The 25,836-nt window shown below is 35.5% G+C and overlaps 2 protein-coding genes across 3 annotated transcripts in view; both read right to left on the reverse strand.

Moving 5' to 3' along the window:
- The window catches only part of rcan2 (regulator of calcineurin 2), a 136,045-nt gene extending 119,621 nt beyond the window's left edge, over positions 1-16,424 (reverse strand). For both annotated transcript variants that reach the window (XR_012395454.1, NM_001320228.1), the window contains exons 1-2: positions 16,265-16,424; positions 9,641-9,858 (exon numbers count right to left, since the gene is read on the reverse strand). Coding sequence is in view for 1 of the 2 variants with exons in the window: in NM_001320228.1 (NP_001307157.1) it covers positions 9,641-9,856 (216 nt within the window). In the remaining variant the exon portion in view is untranslated. The remainder of the gene's footprint in view (positions 1-9,640; positions 9,859-16,264) is intronic.
- A 2,374-nt stretch (positions 16,425-18,798) lies between these two features.
- cyp39a1 (cytochrome P450, family 39, subfamily A, polypeptide 1) overlaps positions 18,799-25,836 on the reverse strand; it is a 28,759-nt gene continuing 21,721 nt past the window's right edge. Inside the window, exons 11-12 of the mRNA NM_001030189.2 lie at positions 22,211-22,298; positions 18,799-19,703 (exon numbers count right to left, since the gene is read on the reverse strand). Coding sequence (NP_001025360.1) covers positions 19,635-19,703; positions 22,211-22,298 — 157 coding nt within the window. The 3' untranslated portion in view covers positions 18,799-19,634. The remainder of the gene's footprint in view (positions 19,704-22,210; positions 22,299-25,836) is intronic.

Below are 25,836 nucleotides of genomic sequence, written 5' to 3' on the forward strand. Positions count from 1 at the left end.
GCAAAAAAAAAAGAAAAAAAATCAGACAGTGCCTTCTGTGCAATGAAACGTAACCAAAGAAACATTGTAGGCAAACAAAATTGTAGGCTGAGGCATATATTTTCAATGAGCCTGGGCTTTTAATCGCTTTGCGTCATCAGTTTAGTTAAATTATATAATGTTAACAAATGGAGCCTTTTTTAAAAAGTGTTCACAAGCAATAAGCTAATCAGGAGCACTATAAAGCTAGAATCAGGAAACACGATTCATCAAGTGATATGTAGTGAAGCTTATGACATGTAAACATGCATATCAACCCGATTTGCTTATTTAGCATTCATATAAACACAATGCTCATCAATCTAAACACTGAAAGTCAATGAAAACATACAGACATACAGCTGAAGTCAGAATTATTAGATCCCCTTTCATTTTTTCTTTTTTAAATATTTCCCAAATGATGTTTAAGAGCGAAAGGAAATTTTCACAGTATGTCTGATAATATTTTTTCTTCTGGAGAAAGTCTTTCATTTGTTTCGACTAGAATAAAAGCAGTATTTAATTAAAAAAAAAACATTTCAATATTATTAGCCCCTTTAAGCTGTATATTTTTTCAGTAGTCTACAGAACAAACCATCGTTATACAATAACTTGCCTAATTACCCTAACCAAGTTAACCTAATAAGTTAAGCCTTTAAATGTCACTTAAAGCTGTATAGAAGTGTCTTGAAAATGATTTAGTAAAATATTATTAACTGTCATCATGGCAAAGATAAAATAAATCAGTTATTAGAAATGAGATATTAAAGCTATTATGATTGGAAATGTGTTGGAAAAAAGCTTCTCTCTGTTAAACAGAAATTGGGGAAAAAAATAAACCGGGGGGCTAATAATTCAGGGGGGCTAATAATTTTGACTTCAACTGTATGTTTACAAATCTGTTTATCATATTAATTAGTTAGCTTTCTTTGTGAACATTTAAAACATTAGAGTTTTTTCAATTTTCTTTTCGGCTTAGTCCCTTTATTAATCTGGGAATGAACATTTATCTGGGAAATCACAGTGGAATGAACCGCCAACTTATCCAGTATATGTTTTACGCAGCGTATGCCCTTCCAGCTGGCACCCATCACTGGGAAAAATCCATACACACATCAGAGTTTTGAGTAAACACATTTTTAATGGAGGAATTAAATATATTTTAATAGTTAACAGAAACTTCTCAGATTTCATTAAACAATATCTGTATCTGTGTGTATAGAACGACATGATTGAGAATTAATTATGGCGCTGACTGGTATATTAACTGATATATACAGAGCCCGTTTCTTAATCAAAACTTTCAAATAACGCGCATTATCATTTTTTCTCCAGAATACAGGTTGATTAAAATGGTCACAAATGCAAAAAAATAAATATAAAAATGAGAGAGAACACCTCACCGATATCCAGTTTGTAAACAGTAATTATATTAATTTAATATAGAATCATAACAATATATAATGTGTGTAATATACAACATTGGATAATGTGTATTTCTTTTTAACTTATTTTTACACATTTATAATTTGTTTCCTATCAATCTGATTATTTGTTGTTTGTTTTTCTTATTTTTATTGTGTGCTTATTTTATAATTATATTAATCTTCTAGTTTATGTAAAGCACTTTGAATTACCATTGAGTCTGAAATGTGCTGTATTTAAACGAGCCTTGCCTGTAATTGATTACAATTAAGTGCGCAATAAATAAACTTGATATAATAGCATAAACAGATTGGGCTACTTATCGGAATGATGAGAGATGTTGGTCGACTCTATTTAATTGGATAAACATTTTTTTTGTGTTATGTCTTACCCAAAATATAAAAATACATATAAATACATGTAGATCATTTACTTTAATCATTACTATTAGACTGTGAAGAGACTTTCAACCAGCACAACAAAAAATGCGTCTGAAGACAATCACCTACTGCACCTTTAAGCTAACAGAAATATTGGGTTCCTTTAGGAACTAAAACTCAAATTTGGATAAAACATAGATGAATGCAGTGATTTACATATCACTTTAGTTTAAATATGTAACTCCACCATTGGGTTAGTACATTTTTTTACTCAAAAATAAGTTAAAAACAACTAAGCACTTTTAGTGAAATGAAATGAGTGTAGTTAACTCAAAATTTACTGAAAGTTAATTCTGAGTTGATTAATGAGTTAATTAAACACATCATTACTTCAACTTATATGGAGTAAGTTCACAGTACTCATTTATTTTATTTTTTTAACTCAAATGGTTTCTAGCAATCGGTTTCCTCAAACGTTTTGAGTTGCCTTAACTTTTTGGGTTTTACAGTACTCATTTGGTTTGAGCTTTTGTCATTTATTGGGTTTTACTGTGCTCAAATTGCTTCATTTACTCAAATGGATTAAGTTCACAGTACTCATTAGGATTAGTTTTTTAACTTAAATGGTTTGTTGCAATCGGTTTCCTTAAATGGTTCGAGTTACCTTAACGTATTGGGTTTTGCAGCAATTCATGTGTTTCAAATTTTTACATGTCCACATTATAAGCATACAACACATTATAGTGAAGTTCATGCTATGTTGACTGAATAAACTGTGGCTTTACCACTATTCAATACATACAGCAAATAGGCCAGTGGGTCCCATTCCACACATTAATGCACAACTGTCCCCATTCCAATCAAAGACATTCATTAAAGAGCAATCAGCTGAGTAACTATCAAACAGCTTCTGCATCCCACGATCATGTGCTCTGTAATCAATTCAGAGGAAGGGGAGAAGATCTTTATCGGGAGTAAACAGTTCAGCTAAAAGCCATTAATGCATGTTGGCCAGTACTGGAGATGCAATCGTGCTCAGTTAATCGGTTAATATTTCATGGCATTTGTAGGGGAAATAGTCAAACATTCAGAGCAGTATTATCAGCACAATTAGCTGCTTAATTAAGCATATGTTCCCTTTTTTATGATAGGGCCTCGTTCTGTAATAGACACTGTGGTTCTAGCGTCACAGTTCTCACATCTCTGCTTCATTATAAAATGCTACATTTATTTGACTTGCTGTAGGTTTTCTATCAGTTATGAGCAGTCATGGCATTATTTGATTCATGCCATTATACAATTGCAATCAGAATGCATGTATTAATTATACATCATGCATTATTATTAGGAATTAGAAATTAGGGTAATTCAAAAACTTATGTGTTTTTTTTTTTGACTTTGCTGCTTATACAGTAGACGGCGAAGTGTTAATTACTCAAATTTACTAAAACTTTTATATGAAAATGTTTATACTAATAATTCATACACTGTAAAAACTGCCCAGTAAATAAACAGTAGAATACTGGCAGCTACAGTTGCCAACAATGTATTGTTTTGATTTCGTTTTCTCTCTGTAAGAGCGCAGCTGAACTCACATGTGGATTACAGTGTATGCGACGTGACGCGCGACAACAACAACTTACTGTCTAGGAACATTGTTTACCCGAGAGCTTTTGTCTTCTGCAAATGGAGATCCGGATTCGCTGCTCGTCTCCTCTTAATAAAGACACGGTTCTAGTTGCTGTGGATTGTCCTGTCTCTACAGATTTGGTAAGTGAACGACCAGTGCTCTTTGTTTATTTAGTTTGTTCTTATCGAACTAACTATTGCACCGAGTGTAAACATGTTAGCACCACAACCAAACTATTACCGTCGTGTAGGATTTTCACCGCATTTTGTGACCGGAATAACACACGCGGCTTACCTGCCGAGTGCATTTAAGTTACAGAAAAATGCAGTGTTTCTTTTTCTCTCATTCGCCGTGCAGTATCAAACATTGCATGAAAAATACACACTTAGAGCAGTTCCTAGAATCAAAGATCTCGTTTGTCACGAGGGGCATGAATGAATTCCCTGAATGAAAGTGCCAAACTGCAGTTAAAGTCCACCATTTAATAATTTGGCAAATAATTCGATTACAGATGTCCATGTAAACACAGTCACTTTCTCCCCTGTGTGTGTGTGTGTGTGTGTGTGTGTGTGTGTGTGTGTGTGTGTGTGTGTGTGTGTGTGTGTGTGTGTGTGTGTGTGTGTGTGTGTGTGTGTGTGTGTGTGTGTGTGTGTGTGTGTGTGTGTGTGTGTGTGTGTGTGTGTGAGTGTTTTGACTCTGAAACTCTGTGCGTGCTCAAGTCGACACTCCCACACTATCCCTCTTTTGCTCCTCCGACACTCCCCCCTAAACAGAGCTGGACACGCCCACTTTTCTGGCTTTTTCCAAAGTAGAGGTGTGAAAACACCCTGCTGAAACGAGAGGGTTTCATGGCCCTTTAAAGCCACAAAAAAAGTCTACAAAAACAGCTAAAATGTATTCAGACACCAAAATGGGCAGATTCTGGAGGCTATAATAATAATCTGATGGGTATTTTGAGCTGAAACTTTACAGACACATTCTGGAGACACCAAAGGCTTATCTTACATTTTATAAAAGGGGTAAAATAGCTGCCCTTTAAGGCATTAAATCATTCAGGTATTAAACAAGCATCTAGTTTTAACTTGTGACTTACTGAAACATTCATTCAACCAATTTATTCAGGAATGCCATTATTGTGTAAAAGGTATTTACAGACCTTATTTTCCTTAGTAAAGCAAAAACAGTCATTTTCTGCCTAACACGATATCCTAATGCACCACAACAAGATTCCGCACTCGATATGCCATAAAATGGTAATGTTTATAATCTAATTAACACATAATAACATTGGTAACAGGTTAAGTGACTGATATTTGTTGGTTTTCATAGTTTTAATATTCAACATGTTTGCTAGTTATTTTATTTTCAAATTTCTGGGTTAACTATATGCTCCCACCAAAAATACATAAAATAAACTTACTTGGCATTTTTGACTAATGAGCTGTATTTCAGCTACATCCATGTCTCTTTCTATCACTGACTGCTGTTTATCTAATGTAACGCTTAAGAAGTAGACATCCACGTGGGAACGGTGGGCAGTGAGAAGCAACTCATTTGCATTTAAAGCCACAGTATACAAAAACAGCTACAATGTATTCAGACACCAAAATGGGCATATTCTGGAGGCTATAATAATAATCTGATGGGTATTTTGAGCTGAAACTTTACAGACAAATTCTGGAGACACCAAAGGCTTATCTTACATTTTATAAAAGGGGTAAAATAGCTGCCCTTTAAGGCATTAAATCATTCAGGTATTAAACAAGCATCTAGTTTTTACTTGTGACTCACTGAATCGTTCATTCAACCAATTCATTCGTGAATGCCATTATTGTGTATTGCTAAGGAATCCACAGACCTTATTTTAATTAGTAGAGAAAAAACAATCACTTATCTGCCTAATAAAAGGTCCAAACGCAGCACGCCATGATTCTTCTGAAATGCAATCTAGCTGTCCACACCATAGACAGCACGACATTAAATAGTAATGTTTATTATCTAATTAATACATATTAACAATTTAAGTACAGGCAAATTTGTTGGTTTGCACTGAATCACAGTTCTAACATTCAATTTCACATGTTTCACAACTTTTTTGGGTTAACTAAATGCTTCCGCTTTCAGTATGGCATGTAAAATTACATTCAGACTCACATTAGCAGCATTTAACACTGAATAAAGTACATAATCAGCACATGAGGTGATTAGTGTCATGGTAGTGTATGTTATTGTTCAGCCACGACGTCCCAGAAATAGAAACCGTTTCTAAAATAAAAATTTTGCATATCACGGTTGCAAATGCTAAGGACAAAAACTACTTTTAACATGGAAAATATACCATTTATCACATGTTAGGACACATTGTAAAACATATTGTTCGTTAAACTCTAAAATTGAAATTAAAATAAATAACTTTGACAACCACATTGCTTAAGCATTATGCTGAAACTCTATGAGGGCTACAGTGTAAGCTAACTTTTTACAATAGCACTAAAGCCACACAACCTTGCCCCAAACCAAACTAACAGCGTGGTACGACAGAGTCCCTGATTATGGATCACTGAATTCACCTTAAAAACAGTCACTTTCAACACTGTTAGTTGTTATGTAAGGAAATTGCCCACATGAGTCATGCCAAGTCAGGTTCAAGTTAATGTGAAGCAAGGGGATACTTTTCAAGAATTACTGTGCATGTTCACATTAGTGAGGTCGTTCATGAGTAAAAGACGGAGCACTTGTTCTGGTTCATGAGGAACCCTTCTGGAGCCTGTGACTCAATGGAGCGAGTCAGGGACCACCTTTTACAGAGCCCTCCTATCAGATGATCTAGTCTGTCTGAGAGTAGCTGTCAAGACAGATCAGTGTAAGAAATGTGTGTGTCTGTGAAGCAGTCTGGTGCAGGTCAGAGGGGCAGACAGACCTGGTGGAGCTCAGAAAATCACATGATCAATGTTCTGGGCTAAATATTCAGTTAGAGGTCAGATATTCAGTAACTGCTGCGGTTTCTGTTCCAAATGATGTAACATTCAAAGACGTCAATTGTTTGAACCCAGAATGAAATGGAAATTTACAGTGTGTATTTACTAAATGTTTCTTAAAGTGGAAATATTATGTTTTTTTTTTTAAGTTTAGTTTTAGTTTTGGAGGTCACTTAGAAAAGATTTACATCCGTCTAAGGCAGGGGTTCCCAAACTTTTCAGCCTGCGACCCCCAAAATAACAATGGCAGTGACTTGCGACCCCAAATATCCTCTGAGGTGGTTATAAATACAGTATGTAAACTTTGCACACAATGGCACACACATACTAATAGGCCTAATTCAATTTATCATTCAATTTTGAAAAACGCCACTTGGAGACCATCCTCCATGTTCAGTTGTGGCCTGTATTTATTTTTAATGTATGTGAGTGCCGTAAAAGTGGCAGAAAGTTTAACCTGGTGCCATAAAATCAATGTGCTGTGTCTTTAATAAAACAAAATTACCACAGAGGTCGCAAAAAAAAAAAAAAAAATCGAAAGGCTGATGGCTTTTTATTTGCATGTTGTTTTTTATGTGACTATCAACTACTTTTTTTCTGTAGGTTATAAATAAAATATGGTAATTCTAATAGTTTAATAAAATTAATTAGATTTTTGGATATCATCAAGCCACCCCCCAACCTCTAAGGCTAATCTAAGGTTAAAAAATGCCTATTTGGTTAAAATATACACACAAAAAATGACATTTGTTGTTTGTTTGATATGCTTATTTAAAATTAGTTGAAACAACTCAGTTCTTGAGGGTATTTTTGGGACAGCTTAATTGTTTTATGTTCAGTCTACCCAAATTTGTAAAACTAATATGCTAACTTAATTCCTTAATGTTGTCCCAACAAAAATCAACTGTGTGGAACCATTTTTTACAGAGTACATTTCATATTACTTCATTTCTAAATATTAGTTAAAACCCCTCTTTCTGTTTTGTTGATAGGACAGTGGAGAGATGACAGGAAAGATTGGATAGAGACAGGTTCACCAATGGACCACAGGATGGAAATCAATACGTAGATGCACTACAGTACCTGTCAGTGCACTTAACTTCTAGCTATACAAACTGATCAACTTCTACCATTATTTAGCACAAATAAATGTATTTATTTAGTGTTTAAAAATCAACAACCATTCATTCAGTCATGCATTTATTTTTTGATAATCCATTAGACACTAATAATTTTATTTTATCACAACATTTTCCTGTGTCTTACCTAGGTTTATATCAGGTCAAAACTTTTTTGACGGTATTTTATTGTACACGTTATTACTCTTTGTAATAAATGTACATATTCAATTCAATTCATGTTTATTTCTACAATTTATTTCTAGAAATTGAGTTCTATTAAATTGAAACGTTGTCATTCCAGTTTTCAGAGTTGAAGTTCAGTTTAGTTCACTTCAGTGTGGTTTAAATTTCACTGCTGAAAGTCCAAACACTAAAGAGTAAATCCATTGATGCGCAGCTCCACAAGTCCCAAACCAAGCAAGCCAGTATAGCGACAATGGTGAGGAACAAACTTCACCAATTGACAAAAGTGAAGGAAAAATACCTTAAGATAAATAAAATAATTAAAAGGAGAAGGTAAAAAGAAATACACACCTTAAATGACTGAACAAAAAATGAATAAAGCTGCGGTTACACTACGTTTTTCGCCCCTTAGACTTCCATTTATATGCATGCGACTGCAGCAGACCGGAAACACAAGCTCATGCAACAAGTTTCGCTGTGTTCGAAAGTTCAAGCTTGGTGAACTCTGACCTGCAAAATTACATCACGTGATTATGTTAGATCTAAAACGTGAGCTCAATTTGCAATTTGACTGACATGTCAATACAACACTTGAGGCATGACATCACAAGACCCAAAAAAGACAGAATCTTGTTCCTGAATTCCTTGTCCTGTTTCATTTATTTTAACCCATTTTGTAAGCTCTTCACAAGTTAAAAGGTTTTAAAAATATCTAAAAATATCATCATGTGTAACAATTTCAGAATGTAGCACTCTTTTAGTTGTTTAGTAAAGTCCATGCTAACATTTTTGGTCCAAACCAAAGAACCAAGAGAATCAGACTATGTATGGGAACATCTTAGAGCGGATGCTAAAAGGGTTAGTTCACCCAAAAATCTAATTATCCCATGAATTGATTACCCTCAAGGCATCATAAGTGTATATGATTTTCTTCAATAATAAAAAATATCAAAGCTCTTTCAAGATCTACTGTTTCTAAAGATTTAAATATGAATCTTTTTCTTACAAAACACATCATTTTACTACAGAAGACCTTAATTTAACCCACTGAGCTATTTGAGGCACTTTGATTATGTACTGATGCTCTTTATTGGAATTTGAATTGTTGAAGAAAAACACCCACCTGTTGCCATTTTTTTAAACAACTCAGATTAGTTTACAAAACAAAGTCATATATACCTAGGATGCCTTGTGGTTGGGTAAAGCATGGGTTAGTTTTCATTAATTTTATAAATTTTTTGGGTGAACTAATTCTTGAACTGAAGCTACTGAAATAAATGCACATTTTCATTGCTTTTAGCTGCCTTTTTTTAAGTATGGTTTCATAGTACTTAGGTAATCATAAGCAAAACATACCAGCAAAACAACAACAACACACAAATAAGCTTTCACAAGAAATCAAAGATATTCCCTTGCCTCTAGGTGTAAACTCTCTCCTTAGAGTGTTAGCAAATGAGGAGAAAGCAATGTCGACGAGAAACCACAAGCCGAATTTCACACCTGAAATGGCCTACATGGATAATTGGGTTGGAGAGGCCTAATTCACAATCATGTAATGTAAGTCTAGGGAATTGCTTTTCCACCGGAGTATTCCAGCATACCTACCAATATAACCGTTTTTGTTTCTATGTGACCATGCTTTTTTAAAACTGTGCTACAACAAATATAGAATCATCTTAAATGGTGAATGTTTTTTTCCTTTTTAATTACTTGACTTTTTGACTCTGAAGTAAAGTTCAAGGAGTGGGTGATTATTATTATTTTTCAACAAACCTTAATGAAATAATGCTGTTATATTTGATGCACACAAAAGGAACTCCCAACACAGCTTTACAGTTGTGGTTTCTATATTAAGTGCTGGCGGATTGGAACAAGTAACATGTGAGTAATTTAATTTAACCTTACCTTGCCCTCGTGGTCTTCAAATACTGATTGGTCCACATTGCAGGCGAAGAGGGACGTGGGGAGGTCATTGAAGTCGGTGATTTGTTGGAAACTGTCTCCCAGCGAGGACTCTCCCATAGTGGACTGCAGGACTACCAACTCCTCTCCTCCTAAGAGGTAAATCCGCTGGAAGAATGGAGCGCTTCTCATGTTGGCAAATAAATGCTCTCCCTTCATGGCTGCAAGAGGCACACGACAAAATCAAAATTGGGTATTGGGTTTATAATATCGCAGATTGAATCCAGGCTGTATTCTACACTTTTGCAGTGGAATAATACTGTGGTCCCATTTACCCTTGTTCAGTGTATTTTTGCAGGTGAAAATCTGTGTTTGACAGTGCACTTTTTTCTAATTCAAGATTCAGATTCAAAGTGTTTATTGTCATATACATAGTACCCAGGCTCATTACGGATAAGTACCCAGGTCTACATTTCTGAGGACAGCGAAATACTGCGAACTGGAGGAATGTCTGCTCACAGTTTTTGTTTTTGCAAATCCACCAGAGGTCACTGTGTGAGCCTTTCAATGATCTCAAATTTCTCTTGCGTGAACTAAATTTGATCTAATTGGCTGCAAAATATTTGAACATCATTAGAAATGGCTAATCAACTCATTTGCCTTATTGAAATAATCTACACATTTTATTCTTGTAATTATTATGATTTTTAGAGATATTAGCCCCTTTCACACAGTGATACCGGTAAACATCCGAAAAAATACCGGAGTGACTTTACTGGTAAATTCAAAAAAGCGCTGTTCACACAGGCAAGGACGTTCCAGATTTTTTATTCGAAAAAGATTGTTCACACATCCATTCCAAAATACCAGTAAATTCTGATATCATTAACCAGAAATGAGCTCTAAAGGCTGCGATTGTATTTGTAAATGTACTGTAATAGGGATCCATCATGATGATTTTACTTTTATTTAAAGCTTTAGCATTCGTGCAGCTTATCCCAAAGACTTCCAAAGGCAAAACCGCCAACCGCAGCTAAATGTTAACACATTTACCAACATTACAAATTCTGTGGATGGATAAGTATTGTGAACAACTTCGACGAAAACATATGGAGGAACACTTTTGCATGTCGAGATGTACATAATGTGTGTGTGTGCTGACGCTCACCGGAGCCCTCCTGCACTTCACGTGCACATGAGTCAAGCAACTGAAGCAGAGCTTAAAGGTAAACAAACAGCGGTTTTTCAAAAGCATTTTAATTTGACAGTTGGCATTAAGAAGGAACATAGAAACGTTATCTGACCAACATCTAGAAACTAAATGTGTCTGGAAAAGTATCCAAAGGCATATATTTTCATAAACAGCGCGGATGTGAATGCGTCTGAATGTTCTGATTGGCTGGAGTAGATGTCTCACATCAGCACGTTCTAAGTGTGATCACGCTCTTTCCAGCAATTTTGCGTCTGCGCTCACACAGTGCAGCATTCCGGCAAATTATGGAAAATTGCAGGAACGAATTTACCAGTATTTTCAGAATAAAAAGGGCCTGTTCACACATACATAAGGTAATTGTCAGTAAGTTTCCGGAAAGATCCGTATGTGTGAGGGGCTATTACCTGTTTTTATTCCTTTTTTATTTACTTTATTTCTCATTTGCTGTATATTTTATTCATTTGATGATGTTAATATAATTTGCATATTTTATACCTCAAAAATGCTTTCGCAATACTGTACAAAATGTCATGCCAATAAAGCAACCTGAACTTGGTTGGAAAGAAGCAGATTTTACCTGTCAGTGGGTGCACATGACTTCTGAATAGCATAAAGGTAAGAGAAATAGCGAATTTTTAAAATAACTTAAACCTATTGAAAAGAAACGGTGTATAACAGTTTCTTAATAAATTAAAATATTGTTAAAAATCAAATTATGTTTTGTTTGTAGCACATAGTTAACTATTTATGGGATGTGGGTAAAAAGTGTATTTCAAACCTGTAGGAAGCACTGGCTTGGAACTCATTTCACAAACAAAGATCGCGAAAGTTCACCCAGATATAATAAAGATAAAGATAGCTGTACATCAATAATTATATTAGGTTTGGTCTACACCAGTGATGATAACGTTGTTTATTTTAAGCATGCACTGCAGTATTGTCACCTGCCACTTTAAATTCTCTAGCTCTTTAAAGCAGGATGGATTCTGATTGGCTGTCAGTGTTCTTAACAGTTTTCCAAGATTTTGTGTCAGATGTGCTGCTTGTATATATTGCGCAGAGAAACAACTTTACAAGAGGTCAAAGAAGAGACGTTTAGAGTATTTTCCCTGTACACCCAGACAGCATATAGGAAACAGGAGGGGGGAAAAAGCGCGTCCTCATGACAGGTGACACAGAACTGGAACAGTTACCTCCCAGAACCCCAGCGAACAGATGTTAACCCCTGGCCCCAGTAACTAATGCTTCGCCAGAAAGATTAGGTGATGAGCTTAAAGCAGAGCCAGTCTCTTGTCTGCCCGCACAAACAACAGCGGCAAGTGGGGAACAGCTTGCACCCATTTCCATAGAGCTTTTCCACATGCCCTTTCTTCCCATGATCCACCCTGACAAGCTTGGTCCGCGGGCAAAGCCAGCCCTGTCGCCAGTGTCACACGCACTGTTAAATCTCCCGCAGCTATTTTTGGGATCAATAGCCCATCACCAGCCACACATACATGCTCTCTAAACGCACACGCATGCTCTCACTTTTACTCAAGGCTATAGATAGAGGCTGGAGCTGTCTGGTTCAGTCTTGCCCTGTGTAAACGTGGCTAAAAATAGAACGAGGACTAATGAAATGCAGAGATTGCCAGGCACTTGATTAAAATGAAATCTTCCAGACAGGGATCCTTTTCATTTACAATATCACAATGACCCTGTTATGAGATAAGGATGTGCATAAACTATGAATGTGCAAAGGCATGCTATATAAGCCCTCAGCTTTATTTACAATGCGTTTAATATAGGGGGGGAAAGTCTGTAATGCTCTGCCAACAAACATCATGTTATCTGAATCTATAGAGGCCATTGACATGCTTGCTTGATAGCATAGCCAAGGTCACTAAATATAAGAGATATATGGATCCTTTTACTCACTAAAAGAATAGTCAATATCTTTCTTTTTTTTAGCAAATACAATTTAAAGGGTGAAAATAGTAACAGTAAACACATCAAATATACACTCAATAGTGTATGTACTCTTGAATATTAATCCACATCAGGTCTGTAGCAAGAGGGGGGGGGGGGGGGGGTGGTTGGGTCAGGTGGTTCAAACGACCTACCCATCACTAACAAAGGTTCAGGATTTGTCCCAAACATGAGCTCATTTGTCCTATTGTGACTGCTATGTCATAGCAATAGTAAAAATAGCCAATCGATTAAGGCTTTAACACCAAGCGGAATGCTGTCGCTTCAGCGTGGTTGAGGAAAGTTGAATGTGCTGGCCAATTTGGTATTTAAATTAATGATATTTAAATGATAGTTTCTGATTTAAAACTAACAGATTTGTACTTCTTTTTCATGATATATAAATGTGTATATATATGTAATAAATTTGTATTAAAAAAATAAGTATTGATCTCATATATATATATATATATATATATATATATATATATATATATATATATATATATATATATATATATAAATATATATATATATATATATATATATATATTTTTTTTTTTTTTTTTTTTTTTTTTTCAAGAGTTCACATTTAGCTGATGATTGATAATAAAGCTTGTTTGGCATGCTGTCCTGGGAGAGAGCCCTGAGCTCATAAGATCATTGAGCCCAGGGCTCCCTCCCGTTTGCAAGGCAAGAGGGGAATTTGAGCCCAGGTAGATCTCGAGAACTCCTCTGCTGTAGTAGCTAATGAACAGATAGTGATTGCTCTTTTACTTACTAGAAACATGCCTATGGTGGTGATTTGGATTAGTCAATTAACTTAAGTTGCATGTTTTTGGATGGTGGGAGGAAACCGGGGAACCCGGGGGTAAACTCCGCACAGAAATGTTGGCTAGCTTGGTAAGGACTAGAACCAGTGACGTTCTTGCTGTGACCACTGGGCCACCGTGCCACCCATTTAGGAAAGGAGGTGGAGTAGAGTTGGAAGGGGAGATTCTACAAAACAAAGACAGCTATTATATAGAACTCGGCGTATTTATAGTGGCTTAGGAATCATCTGATTGGTGAATCATAAATTGAATAATGCGGGGCCGACTGCAAGCAATCAAAAGATCCTCTCGAAATTAGTTTATGAATAAACTTCACTTAAATCTTTAGGTTTTTGGTACATCAAAAAGTGTGGTTATGATGACCATACGACATTTTAGGTAACTAAAATGCAACATATTTAAACCTCATAGTTTGATATAAAATGAGGTGAATAACTTCAAAAAGGTTTACTTTTTAAGAAAAAAAGTACCACCCCTTTCACCAGGCTGGCTACGGGCCTGTGAATAATATCAAAACTACTGAAAATGCCCTTGTTTTGCTAATATTGACTGTACATTATTAATTGTGATATACTCTGTGTATTTAATACATTAATTGTGCATCAGATTATATTTTAACTTTATTATAAATTACTTGTCCATCTGAATTTTAGTTTTATCACCTAAATAAAACTCACTTGACAGATATTACTTAGACATTAAGCAAAATTAAGTTTTTTTCTAAATATATCTCAATCTGAGCTCTATCAAAATCCAACTCTCTATATACCTCTATATACATTTCTGGTGAGCGCCAAATATGTCCCAGGAGCTGTTTTTTAAACAGTTTTTGTTTTCGCGTACCCACCTGAGGTCGCTGTGTATGGTTTTTTAGATCTCAGATTTCACTCGCGATTGCCACTCGCACCTGCTGCTCTTGCGTAAATCCACCAGAGGCCGCTGTCGACTGACTGACTGACTGACTGACTGACCGATTGACTGACCCACACTCCTCCTTCCCTGAACGCAACCAATAGTGTTTTCAAAAGCACAGATACAAAAGCAATCCAGAAAAAGATCTGATCCTGATTATGATGTTTCAGATTTTACTACTTTCTCACCCTGTTATTTACTTGTTCACTTTATTTTTTGAATTCTGTTTTTCTTTTACCAGCTTTCTGGAACCGTTCTTTACCAGACTCGAACCACCACGTCATCATGGTCAACTCTTCTTTGCGTTTCAAGTCCACCGACAAACATGGCAAGCTAACTGGACAAACTGGTAACAATAGGAAAACCGTTCATACGCAGGTAAGCAGTCAGCTGGTATGCGCGAAAAGGAACATCATACCGCCCCATAGCGTTCATTTTAAAGACGAAATGCAGTCATACGTACTTCTGGCTACATAAATCAAGATCTCCAGAAATGTATGTAGGGCTACGTTTTCAGAATGAGCCTATATTATATTACTTTTAACTTTTTCTTTTCGTTAAATGGCCCTTGGGGTCTCTCAAACACAAATAAATCACAAGGGTGAAGGGAATAACACTTCAGTTTAAGTATCAATTCTCTGTCTTATTACATGCTTTATAATAAGTCTGCTTTATTTGTTTATTACAACTTATAAATTATGATCTTATTCCACATCCCTAAATCTACCCAATACCTAAACCTAACAACTACCTTACTAACTATAAATAAGCAGCAAATCAGTACTTAATTAAGCTAAAAGTCTTCGTTAAGGGTTTGTTAATAGCAGGAATTGTACCTTAAAATAAATTGTGACCATAAAGGGCTGCTTTTAAATAATATATTTTAAATTTAATGATCATACAGTGTGCATGACCTTATTAGTTCCAGGACATTCTAAATGGGTAGAAACAACAACTATTTAAAGCCAAGTTATTCAGTATTACGTAACATACATTGTATTTTACTCTCTCAGTCATTAAAGGGCAAAACGAAAAGGGTAAGTGTCAATCACTGTCTACTGCAACCTGTTTGCTGCATCCCCCTTTGAGTCATCAGTGGAGGAGCGGTCCCTCTGTCGTCATCACCTGACATTCACTTCATGCTCTTCGTTATAAGGGTTATATTTGTCGTTTCTCTCCATGTAATGAGTAACACAATAAACCCTTAAGGAGGCGCGTGCTGCACAGCGACCTGTCTGAGCGACTGTCAATACAACAACACACCACTGTCAGCGACTGTCAAGGTCAATGAGTGCACTTCAGAAACTAGGCTACTATTACAAATTCAATAGGTCATCAAATGTCAAATGGTCAAATGGATTGCTTACTCTTTTTAGGGTTGTGCGAAGTATTATTATTGCATAACTGTTTACCAGTACATCCAGTACTTTGCAAGTATACATAAACTCGTGTGTAAAAGTGATGTTTGAAAGTGATAGAGGATATAAAGTCAGTGATACTGTATACACTACAGTATGTACTGTACAATGTATACAGTATACATAATAGTGTCTTTGCATTCATTTGACACACACTGTCAGGCGCGCGCGTTCTCTCTCTCTCTCTCTCTCTCTCTCTCTCTCTGTCTCTCTCTGCAATTATAAAAGCAACAACACCTGTCAAAACACCACTGTACAGATGCAGGTTGATCTAATGGAGTAACTCGACGCGGCTTTTCGGTACCTGTGCGGGATGTGGCAGTCCGGTGTGCGTTTCCTCTTCTCGGTGGCTTTGTCTCCCTCTTATGCCTTTGTGAATCAAGCTCGCATTCCAGCTGCGATTCACTAATCTCTTGACGTTACTGCAGACAGCTTGATTCACCAATGACCGCCTCCCGGCATTCAAATGAGCTCTGCTCGACCCGCTAATGAAATGCAGCGCGGCGAGCGCGGGGGGGATTCTGCGCCCAATCCCGTCCTCCCAAAAGCGAATATGCAAATCGGATGGGTTGCGTCAGAGGTTTCGGCAGCAGTTGGATGTTGCGGCGCTGTGACACGTCCAGCAGGTTGTTTTTAGTAATATGTGGCGCAGAGCAGATATTTCTCAAAATGATCCCCGTCAGAGTAGAAAGTGCCTGCAGAATGGTTTGATTTGAAAGGTGAGTCGCAAATTAATGCGATAAAAACTTTGGGTTAGGGACTGTCTATGAGTATCTATTAATATTATGAAATTTAATACAGCAGTGATGAATGAACCGGTTAAAAAAAAAGCCTGAGCCCACGCTGGTCTCTTTATTGGTTAGAGAATATAATATGGTTAAAATAATTGTACTGTTTTTATATTTAGCAGTTTTCAAATGAAGGCAAAAGACTGCAGATGATTTTTTAAGTTGGTTGCATTAAATGTTGTTAACATTTGTTGTATTGCATCTCTTAGTTTGGGGGGGGGGGGGTAAGTATTTTGTTTGTTTGTTTAATGTGCCTCAGTGAATCAAATGTATAGATTTAATTCTATTACAACTAATTTATTACTCAAACTTTTTATATTTTCAGTGTTTTGGAGGATATGGAGTGTTTCTTAATGACATTTGTGGTATTAAATGAACTGGGACAGGTTTGATTTCCTGCACCTAATAATGGATAACCATGAAAGACTGCACATATTTTTATTTTACTGTTTAACGTTCATGTGCGAGCCAGCGTTTAATAAAATACAAACATTGCATCTAGTTTTACAGACACCTACAGAAACCATTTTTAAAGAAACATGTTTCATAAATGCTATCGGTGCTTTAGATTTGCCGGTTTCAAACTGATGAATTCATATTTTTGGCCAAAACATGCATTCACAATGAACCATAATAGGGGTCGTCAAATGTGCATCGAAGTTATCTATTATTATTATTATTTAAGTTACAGATCAGAGCAAACCACTTCTAACTATCTAACTATTAAAGGAAACCTACTTAATATATATATATATATATATATATATATATATATATATATATATATATATATATATATATATATATATATATATACACTGTTAACCCTTACTGTAGATTATGCAGTAAATAACTGTAAAAAAGCCAGTGCTTTGCTGTAATAAAAGGAAACAGTATTTTACTGTAAAATGAGCAGGATTTGTATGAAATTTTCTTGTGCAAAGAATAAATTACAGTAATTTACTTTATGTACCCATAACAGATAGTTACTGTGATAATAAACGGTAAATTACTGCTCAACCATTACTGCCCCATCTACACTGTTAGACCTTACCAGGCTTTTTTACAGTAGAATACTGGCAACACTGTTGCCAGCCACTCACTGTAATGGTTGTTACAGTAATTAACTGGCAACACTGTTGCCAGTTACTTACTGTAACCGAACTTTTACAGTGAGTAGCTTGGCAACAATGTTGCCAGTATTCTACTGTAAAAAAAAACGGTAAGGTCTAACAGTGTATAATGTATTAGATTTAATAAGGTTTTTAATTTAATATTTTCTATTTTCAGGGATTTATGGTCGTAAATTATGATGTTGCAATAAAGTTTTACTTTATATCTTTATTTTATAGTATAGTGTACTTTATGTGTTTTTAGTACATGCTATTTAAAGTAGCACAGGTTATAAGTAGGTTTAGGGATACTAGTTATTACCAAGTTCATGTAATGACTATATTAAGTGTAAAGTAAATGAGAGTCAGCTGTGTAACAAAAGCTGAGTGTAAAAGAAAATGCTATCTAGTTATAGTGTTTTTGACCTGTTATTAATGTGTTTGAGCATAGAGCTAAAAATGACATTTTCAGAAGTCTCCTCTTTTTACAGAAAACACAACAAACAAAAAAACATGAAATGTTTACCTTATTACTTTAGAAACAACATATTAGTAATGTGAATTACACATTGTTGTTATTATAGTAAAAAAGTTAGTATTTGTATTTTAATTTATTCATGTAAACAGAGGTTAAATAAAAACCTTTGTTTGGAGGCATATGTTTATGTATTTCAATATCCCAAATGGAGTAACAAGACTGTCAAGTTATAATGAGTAACCACTTTAGAGTCTAGTATCTATGTTTAACATTGGCCTTCTGCTGAACATCTCTGGAATGTAGTGTTTGAGGGCCCTCTCATGATTTTGCAAAGTAGGCCATGTTTCTGGATCCAGCTTCCTAAAAGAACATTCTTAAAGTTAGACTGTGTTTGTTTGACAGGAATGCTGTCCCAGGACCAGCAGAACTCACAGTCACATGGTTGGCCAGCAAAAAAAACTTCTGCACCGAAAACATGTTCTTTATTGAAACACAATCAAGCTGTTATTTGTTGAAAAGCACACTGCAAAGTAGCACAAAGGGTTTCTTTTTTTCTCGTAATGTACACAAGCTCAGTGATTGATTCAATGAAGTATCTTCATTTTTAATTAGTGTAAACATTCTGTTTGCCTTACAAATTAAAGATGCTTGAAAAAACCCACCCCATGTAAATTATGTCATCTAATGTTTTCTCCAAAAATGAGTGCGCACAGATGCCGTAAAGAACTTAAAGACTACAAGACAGATGTGTTTACAGAAACCATCCTTTTCGCCATCGCAGAAAAGAAGCACAGTGTTTATACATGTAATAATGTGTTTACATATTTCTGCTTCACAAAAGAGAACCTCCACTTAGTTTTATTGTCTATAAACTTTGCCATTACTTTGTCCTTTTCATGCGCAAGATGTTTAATATATGACTGCAACACATTCTGTTTACTTCATACATCCTGTAAATGATAAAGCCTCTCAGTGCGGGAGAGGAATTTCCACAACCTCTGGCTTTCTGATGTATATCATCTCTATTATGCCATTAATTATATAGGAGGATGACCCAACATAACTGTGACACGTGTAAAAGTGAATATCGTTAATTATCTGTATGATTTTCTGCTTTCCTTTAGACGGGTATATAGTATTTGCTTAGTGAGTGTCCGTGTTGCTGTTTAACATTCAGCATGATGCTTCAAACCTCTGAAGCTCAGCCCAGGATGTGCCGTTGATCTCTGCAACTCTAATGTCAGGACTGTCAGCAAAGCTCAAAAGCAGCAGCACAGCCCTGTGAACATGAGCGCTCTATCTGTGCTTGTATCTCACTGTACAGGGTCCGTCTGGCTGCTGGGTTCCCACCAAATGCAGAGGACTCTATAAAAACAGATGCATATATCAAAGTCCCTTTAAGAATTCTATCGTCTTTGCATATACTGTATTTATCAAGTGCAATGACCTCATGTATGAGATATTCAACCCTTGGTGAGTATGCAGATATCCTTACAATGTATGATATTATTCTATGCAAAATGGTACGAACTTTTTAAGCTGACTTTTAGCTCAAAATCAAAGGGTTTTCAAAAGAGATACAGAGAATTCTGCCATCATTTACTCTCTCGTTCTAAACCTATTTGAGTTTCTTTCTTCTGTTGAATACAAAAGAGGATATTTTAAAAAATGCTGGTAGCTTGCATCTGTTGACTTTCGTAGTATTTTTTTAATCCTACTATGGAAGTCAGTGGATGCCAGCAATCAGCATTCTTCAAAATATCTTCGTTTGTTTTACTTATAAACTCATAAGGGTCAAAAACTTGAGGGACAATAAATAATGAGGTCATTTTATTTTTTTGGCTGAACTATCCCTTAAGGTTTTAGAATGTTAAACATTAAAACATTAATATATATAGACTCACCGGACACTTTATTAGGTACACCTGTCCAACTGCCCGTTAACACAATTTTCTAATCGGCCAGTCACATGGCAGCTACTCAATGCATTTACGTCTGTAGACAAGGTCAAGACAATCTGCTGCAGTTAAATCCGAGCAGAATGGGGAAGAAAGGGGATTTAAGTGACTTTAAACATGGCGTGGGTGTTGGTGTCAAACGAGCTGGTCTGACAATTTCAGAAACTGCTGATCTACTGGGATTTTCACGCACAACCATCTCCAGGGTTTACAGAGAATGGTCTGAAAAAGAGAAAATATTCAGTGAGCGGCAGATCTGTGGGCGCAAATGCCTTGTTGATGTCAGAGGTCAGAGGAGAATGGCCAGACGGGTTCCAGCTGATAGAAAGGCAACAGTAACTCAAATAACCACTTGCTACAACTGAGGTGTGCAGAAGAGCATCTCTGAACGCACAACATGTTGAACCTTCATGCGGATGGGCTACAACAGCAAAAGACCACACCGGGTGCCACTCCTGTCAGCCAAGAACAGGAAACTGAGGCTACAATTCACAAAGGCTCACCAAAATTGGACAATCGAAGATTGGAAAACATTGCCAAGCCTGAGTCCCGATTTCTGCTGTGACGTTAGGATGGTAGGGTCAGAATTTGGCGTCATCAACATGAAAGCATGGATCTATCCTGCCTTGTACCAATGGTCAGTGAATTCACATTATTGATGTGCAGCTGACAAATCTGCATCAACTGTGTGATGCTATGATGTCAAAATGGACTAAAATCTGTGAGAAATATTTCCAGTACCTTTTTAATCTAGGCCATGAAGAATTAAGGCAAAAGGGGGTCCAACCTGGCACTAATAAGGTGTACCTAATAAAGTGGTCGGTAAGTGTAAATAAAATATTAGAAGTTTAGATACTGTATATTGTATTTTCAAATAAATAATGTTATTAGTAATAAAAATTTACAAGATAGATGCTGACATGGCTTCAGTGTGGTCTTTCAGAAATCTTTCTAATGTGTTTATTTGGAACTGAAAATTATTATTTTTGTATGATTAATTTTAAAGAGAGTCATACTGCTTAAAATTTTTGTGCATATTGTGATGGTTTAAGAGTCTACTTGCATACTCAGTTTCTCTGAATTTTTTTTTCTTCTGGATTTACAACTAGTGTTTGAGTAAAATTTAGTTTATAAATTAAACACAATATTTTATTCTATGCTAATAACATTTCCTCTTAATTTAAAATATGAATGGTATTATTTAGAGCATTCTTTGCATAAATTACCAAAAAGATGTATTTAGACATTTTTGTTTATTTATTTATTTATTTATTTATTTATTTATTTTTACAAAGACAATGCCAAAGCATTCATTTCAGAAAAGTTGAGAAATCGATACTTTCTGGAATAACCCATATTTTTAACCACAATAATTTTTTTTTTTACTCTGGCTAATGACATACAGTAAATGACATACTTATATGTCATATTTATAATAAATGTAAATATATATAAAAAATCAACTAAAATTATTATATAAAATCTACATTTTTAGATTTTAATTTAGTTATTTTAATAATTTAAAATTATATGTGGTTTCTTAATTTATTTCATATACACTCATGTATATATGTATATATATATATATATATATATATATATATATATATATATATATATATATATATATATATATATATATATATAAATACATGATTCATATCTAGATCCACGCTCCTAGTCTGAACTTAGCCGTTGGTGGGCGAAACTTAGAAAGCTATTTTTGGTCAGGCCTGAGAATTGCAAGGGTAAAGAGCAGGACGGTGCTTAAGCATTAGATCGGTCCGTTGTTGGGTAAATACTACCATAGGAACACATCTGGAAATGATTAACCTAATGCCTACTTTGAAGCCATCTCTTTCAAGCCTTATTTACCATTCTCCACTGGACGTTACTCTTTCTCAGGCCACTTACCGGCTTAGGCATTGGATCCAATTGGGCAAACTCAAACTTGTAGAGGATGAGGGCCACGAACATATGCAACTCCATAATGGCGTACCACCTATCGACACAATAAACAACAAGTGGATATTATTGTCACTTGATTTTTTTTGTTGTTTCTTATTAAGAGAATGTCCTACATGCACCAAAATTCCCAGGTAAACTTGAACAGCTCTATGCGCATTAGTATTCAGATCAAAAATATTGCACGCTGTCTAGCAGCCATTGCACCCTCCCTTGAGTGCTAAAGCGAACACTGGGAAAACTGTGACTAAAATTGCAGGTAGAAAAGCAAAAATGTGAACCAATGTCTTGTTTTGTGTTCAAATTCCAGGTGCATTCAACGCCACAGTGGCCTTGTTTCAGAGGTGGACTGGGGAAGAGGAATATCAGATGCATCAAAGTGAAAGAATCAAGGCACTGTTCCTGGGTGAGACATAGAAAGGAATAATGGGAGGCAATAAAGGGGAGGGCGAGAGATGCAAGTCATGTTTCTTGAAATAATCAGCCCAAATAACCTTGAGGGCTGTGACTCATTCAGGGGCACTGTGTTAGTGACGCAAGTAGCCAATCTCCTAAAATGATCAAAATCAAATCAGATTGAGTGAGGAAAAATGAAATACGTGGGTGTGCCACACTCAGCGTACTAATTTATGTCCGCGTCCAGCTAAGAGATCTATACACGCCTGAGCAATCATTACACAGCTGCCTTATGTGACAATGTGACATTTGAAGGCAGGAGGCTGGAATGGGCATGGATTGAACATTTCAATAGTATCCAGAGAGAGTGTGTATAGTGATGATCTTGTTATGGTATTACTGTATATGGTGCTATGCTTAATGGTATTCTTGATATAAATTTAAAGTCAGAATTATTAGCCCTCCTTAATTATAAGCCCCCCTATAAATTTTGTCCCCAAATTTCTGCAGATTTTTTTCAACACATTTCTAAACAATAGTTTTAATAACTAATTTCTAATAACTGATTTATTTGATTAAATATTTTACTAGATATTTTTCAAGATACTGGTATTCAGCTTACGGTGCAATTTAAAGGCCTAATTAGGCAAGCTAGGATAATTAGGCAAGTCATTGTATGATGATGGTTTGTTCTGTAGACAACTGTAAATAAATATAGCTTAAAGGGGCTAATAATTTTGACCTTAAAATTTATTTTAAAAACGAAAAAATGCTTTTATACTAGCCAAAATAAAACAATTAAGACAGGTCCAGAATAAAAAATATAGCAAATACTGTGAAAATTTCATTGCTCTGTTAAACATCGTTTGGGTAATATGTGAAAAAGAGGGATAATTAGTTTGATTTGAACTGTGTGTAAATTTGTTTAGAGTGCCCTATATCTATGTTTTTTCCACCGATATTATTTTCCATGTAGTCATGTGGTAATTTAGCTGTTTGTAAATGTAAAAGTTTCGAAGATCAATAGGCTTTGCTAATGTTACCCAAAAGAAAGACTTCTGATTTTCCTGAGTGGTCAGCTCCATGTACAAACATAGGTTTGTAACAAATTTCAGGTTACTTTATAACAATTTACGATCTTGGCTGCCCATGAACTGTATAGTGCACAGCTGTGTTCAAGTTCTCATGGAGCGTTTTTACTTACGAGTTTACAAGTCGTAATAATGACGTCATGTGCTTTCAAGTCAATTTCGTCAGCACAAGATGGCCTTCTTTTGATAAATTATTAAAAAATACAGCAGTTTTTGTTTGTTTGTTAACTCTGCTCATAGAAAATGAAAAGAAAAGAATCTGTATCAACTGTGTTGTCACTGGGTGTGCAAGTTCAGAAGCTGATTATGCTTCAAAAGCTGATATAGTGCATCTGGAAAGTTTTCATAGAGCTTCACTTTTTCCACATTTTTTATGTTACAGCCTTATTAAATTAATTTATTTCTTGAACATTCTATACACAATACCTCATAATGACAATGTGAAATAAAGATTTTGTGAAATTGTTGCAAATTATTTAAAAAAAAAAAACCCGAAAGCTCACATGTACATTAATATTCACAAATTGAATGGTTGGACATGATTTGAAAAGGCATACACCAGTCTGTATAAGGTCCCAGGGTTGACAGTATATGTCAAAGCACAAACCAAGCATGAAGACAAAGGAATTGTCTGCAGACCTCCGAGACAGGATTGTCTCAAGGCACAAGGCTGCGGAAGGTTACAGAAAAATATCTGCTGCTCTGAAAGTTCCAATGAGCACACTGATCTCCATCATCTGTAACTAGATGATGTTTGAAACCACCAGAACTCTTGATCTGATGAATTTAAGCTGAGTGATCATTGGAGATATGAGGTATTGCGTGTAAAATTTTGAGGAAATAAATTAATTTAATCCATTTTGGAATAAGGCTGTAACAAAAAAAAAAATGTGGAAAAAGTGAAGCGCTATGAATACTTTCCGGATGCACTGTATGTACAGATTTAATGTTAAAAAAGGCTTTAAATCCAATCATAACAGTTTTTTTTGGACGATATACTGACTTTAAATTGCATGTACATACTTTAAGAATTTATTTCGATAGTCAATTTGAGTATTAGTAGACTTTCTGCTTAATCTCTGTGTATACTGCTGCTAAACAGACATTTAACTGACTATAAGAAACTTTGCAAGTACATGTCAACTTACTCTAACCCCAACCTAACACAGTCTACTTATAATCTAATGAGAATTAGTTGGCATGTAGATGCAATGTAGCTTAAATTCAACAAACGGACCATCAAAATAAAGTGTGACCAATGCATTTATCAGCACTGCAGCAGTTTATTCATGTGCACTTCTGAAAGGTACACATGACACATCTATTTCTTTCCAATCATTGTCCATGAAGACTCACTGCTCATTTCTGCGGGCATTTCTATATAGGAAGGGTGTTAATATTTCCTACATTCTGATACTTTCTTGTCTTAATAGAAAAAAAATGGCATTATCAATGCAGTTGATGCAGAATCATCAAAGGAACAATGTTTTGCAATGTAATGCATTAGGGCAGGGGTGTCAAACTCAATTCCTGGAGGGCCGAAGCCCTCCACAGTTTAGTTCCAACACACTCCAACACACTTACCTGTAGGTTTCAAACAAGCCTGAAGGACTCAATTAGTTTGATCAGGTGTGTTTAATTAGGGTTGGAACTAAACTGTGCAGAGCTGCGGCCCTTTTGGAACTGAGTTTGACACCTGTGCATTAGGGCTTCATATAGCACCTGCTTAATCAAGCCCAAGATAGCTAATTAAATGCATAGCCATAACTTTAAAGAATGAGCATGTGACTTATATACATCAGCTGCCTTATAAATGCACAAAAATGTCAAATAAAAATTCTATTTTTATCTGTAAAACATTTCTTGTTCGAATTGCCTAAAAAAAATCTTTAAAAATGTAGTTTTTCAAAATGCGTGTTATTTTCATTTCAAAATGTCAATTTGTATGCTGTGAATGGTAACAGAAAAACATCATGTGAAAACATCATTTTTTTGGAATGGATGTAATTCTATAGAATGTCACCTTTAAAGCAACACAATGAGGCACTTTAAATTTATTTTTACGAACAAAATTATTTTATATTATAG

Source organism: Danio rerio, chromosome 20, assembly GCF_049306965.1.
Source record: "Danio rerio strain Tuebingen ecotype United States chromosome 20, GRCz12tu, whole genome shotgun sequence".
Taxonomy (NCBI): domain Eukaryota; kingdom Metazoa; phylum Chordata; class Actinopteri; order Cypriniformes; family Danionidae; genus Danio; species Danio rerio.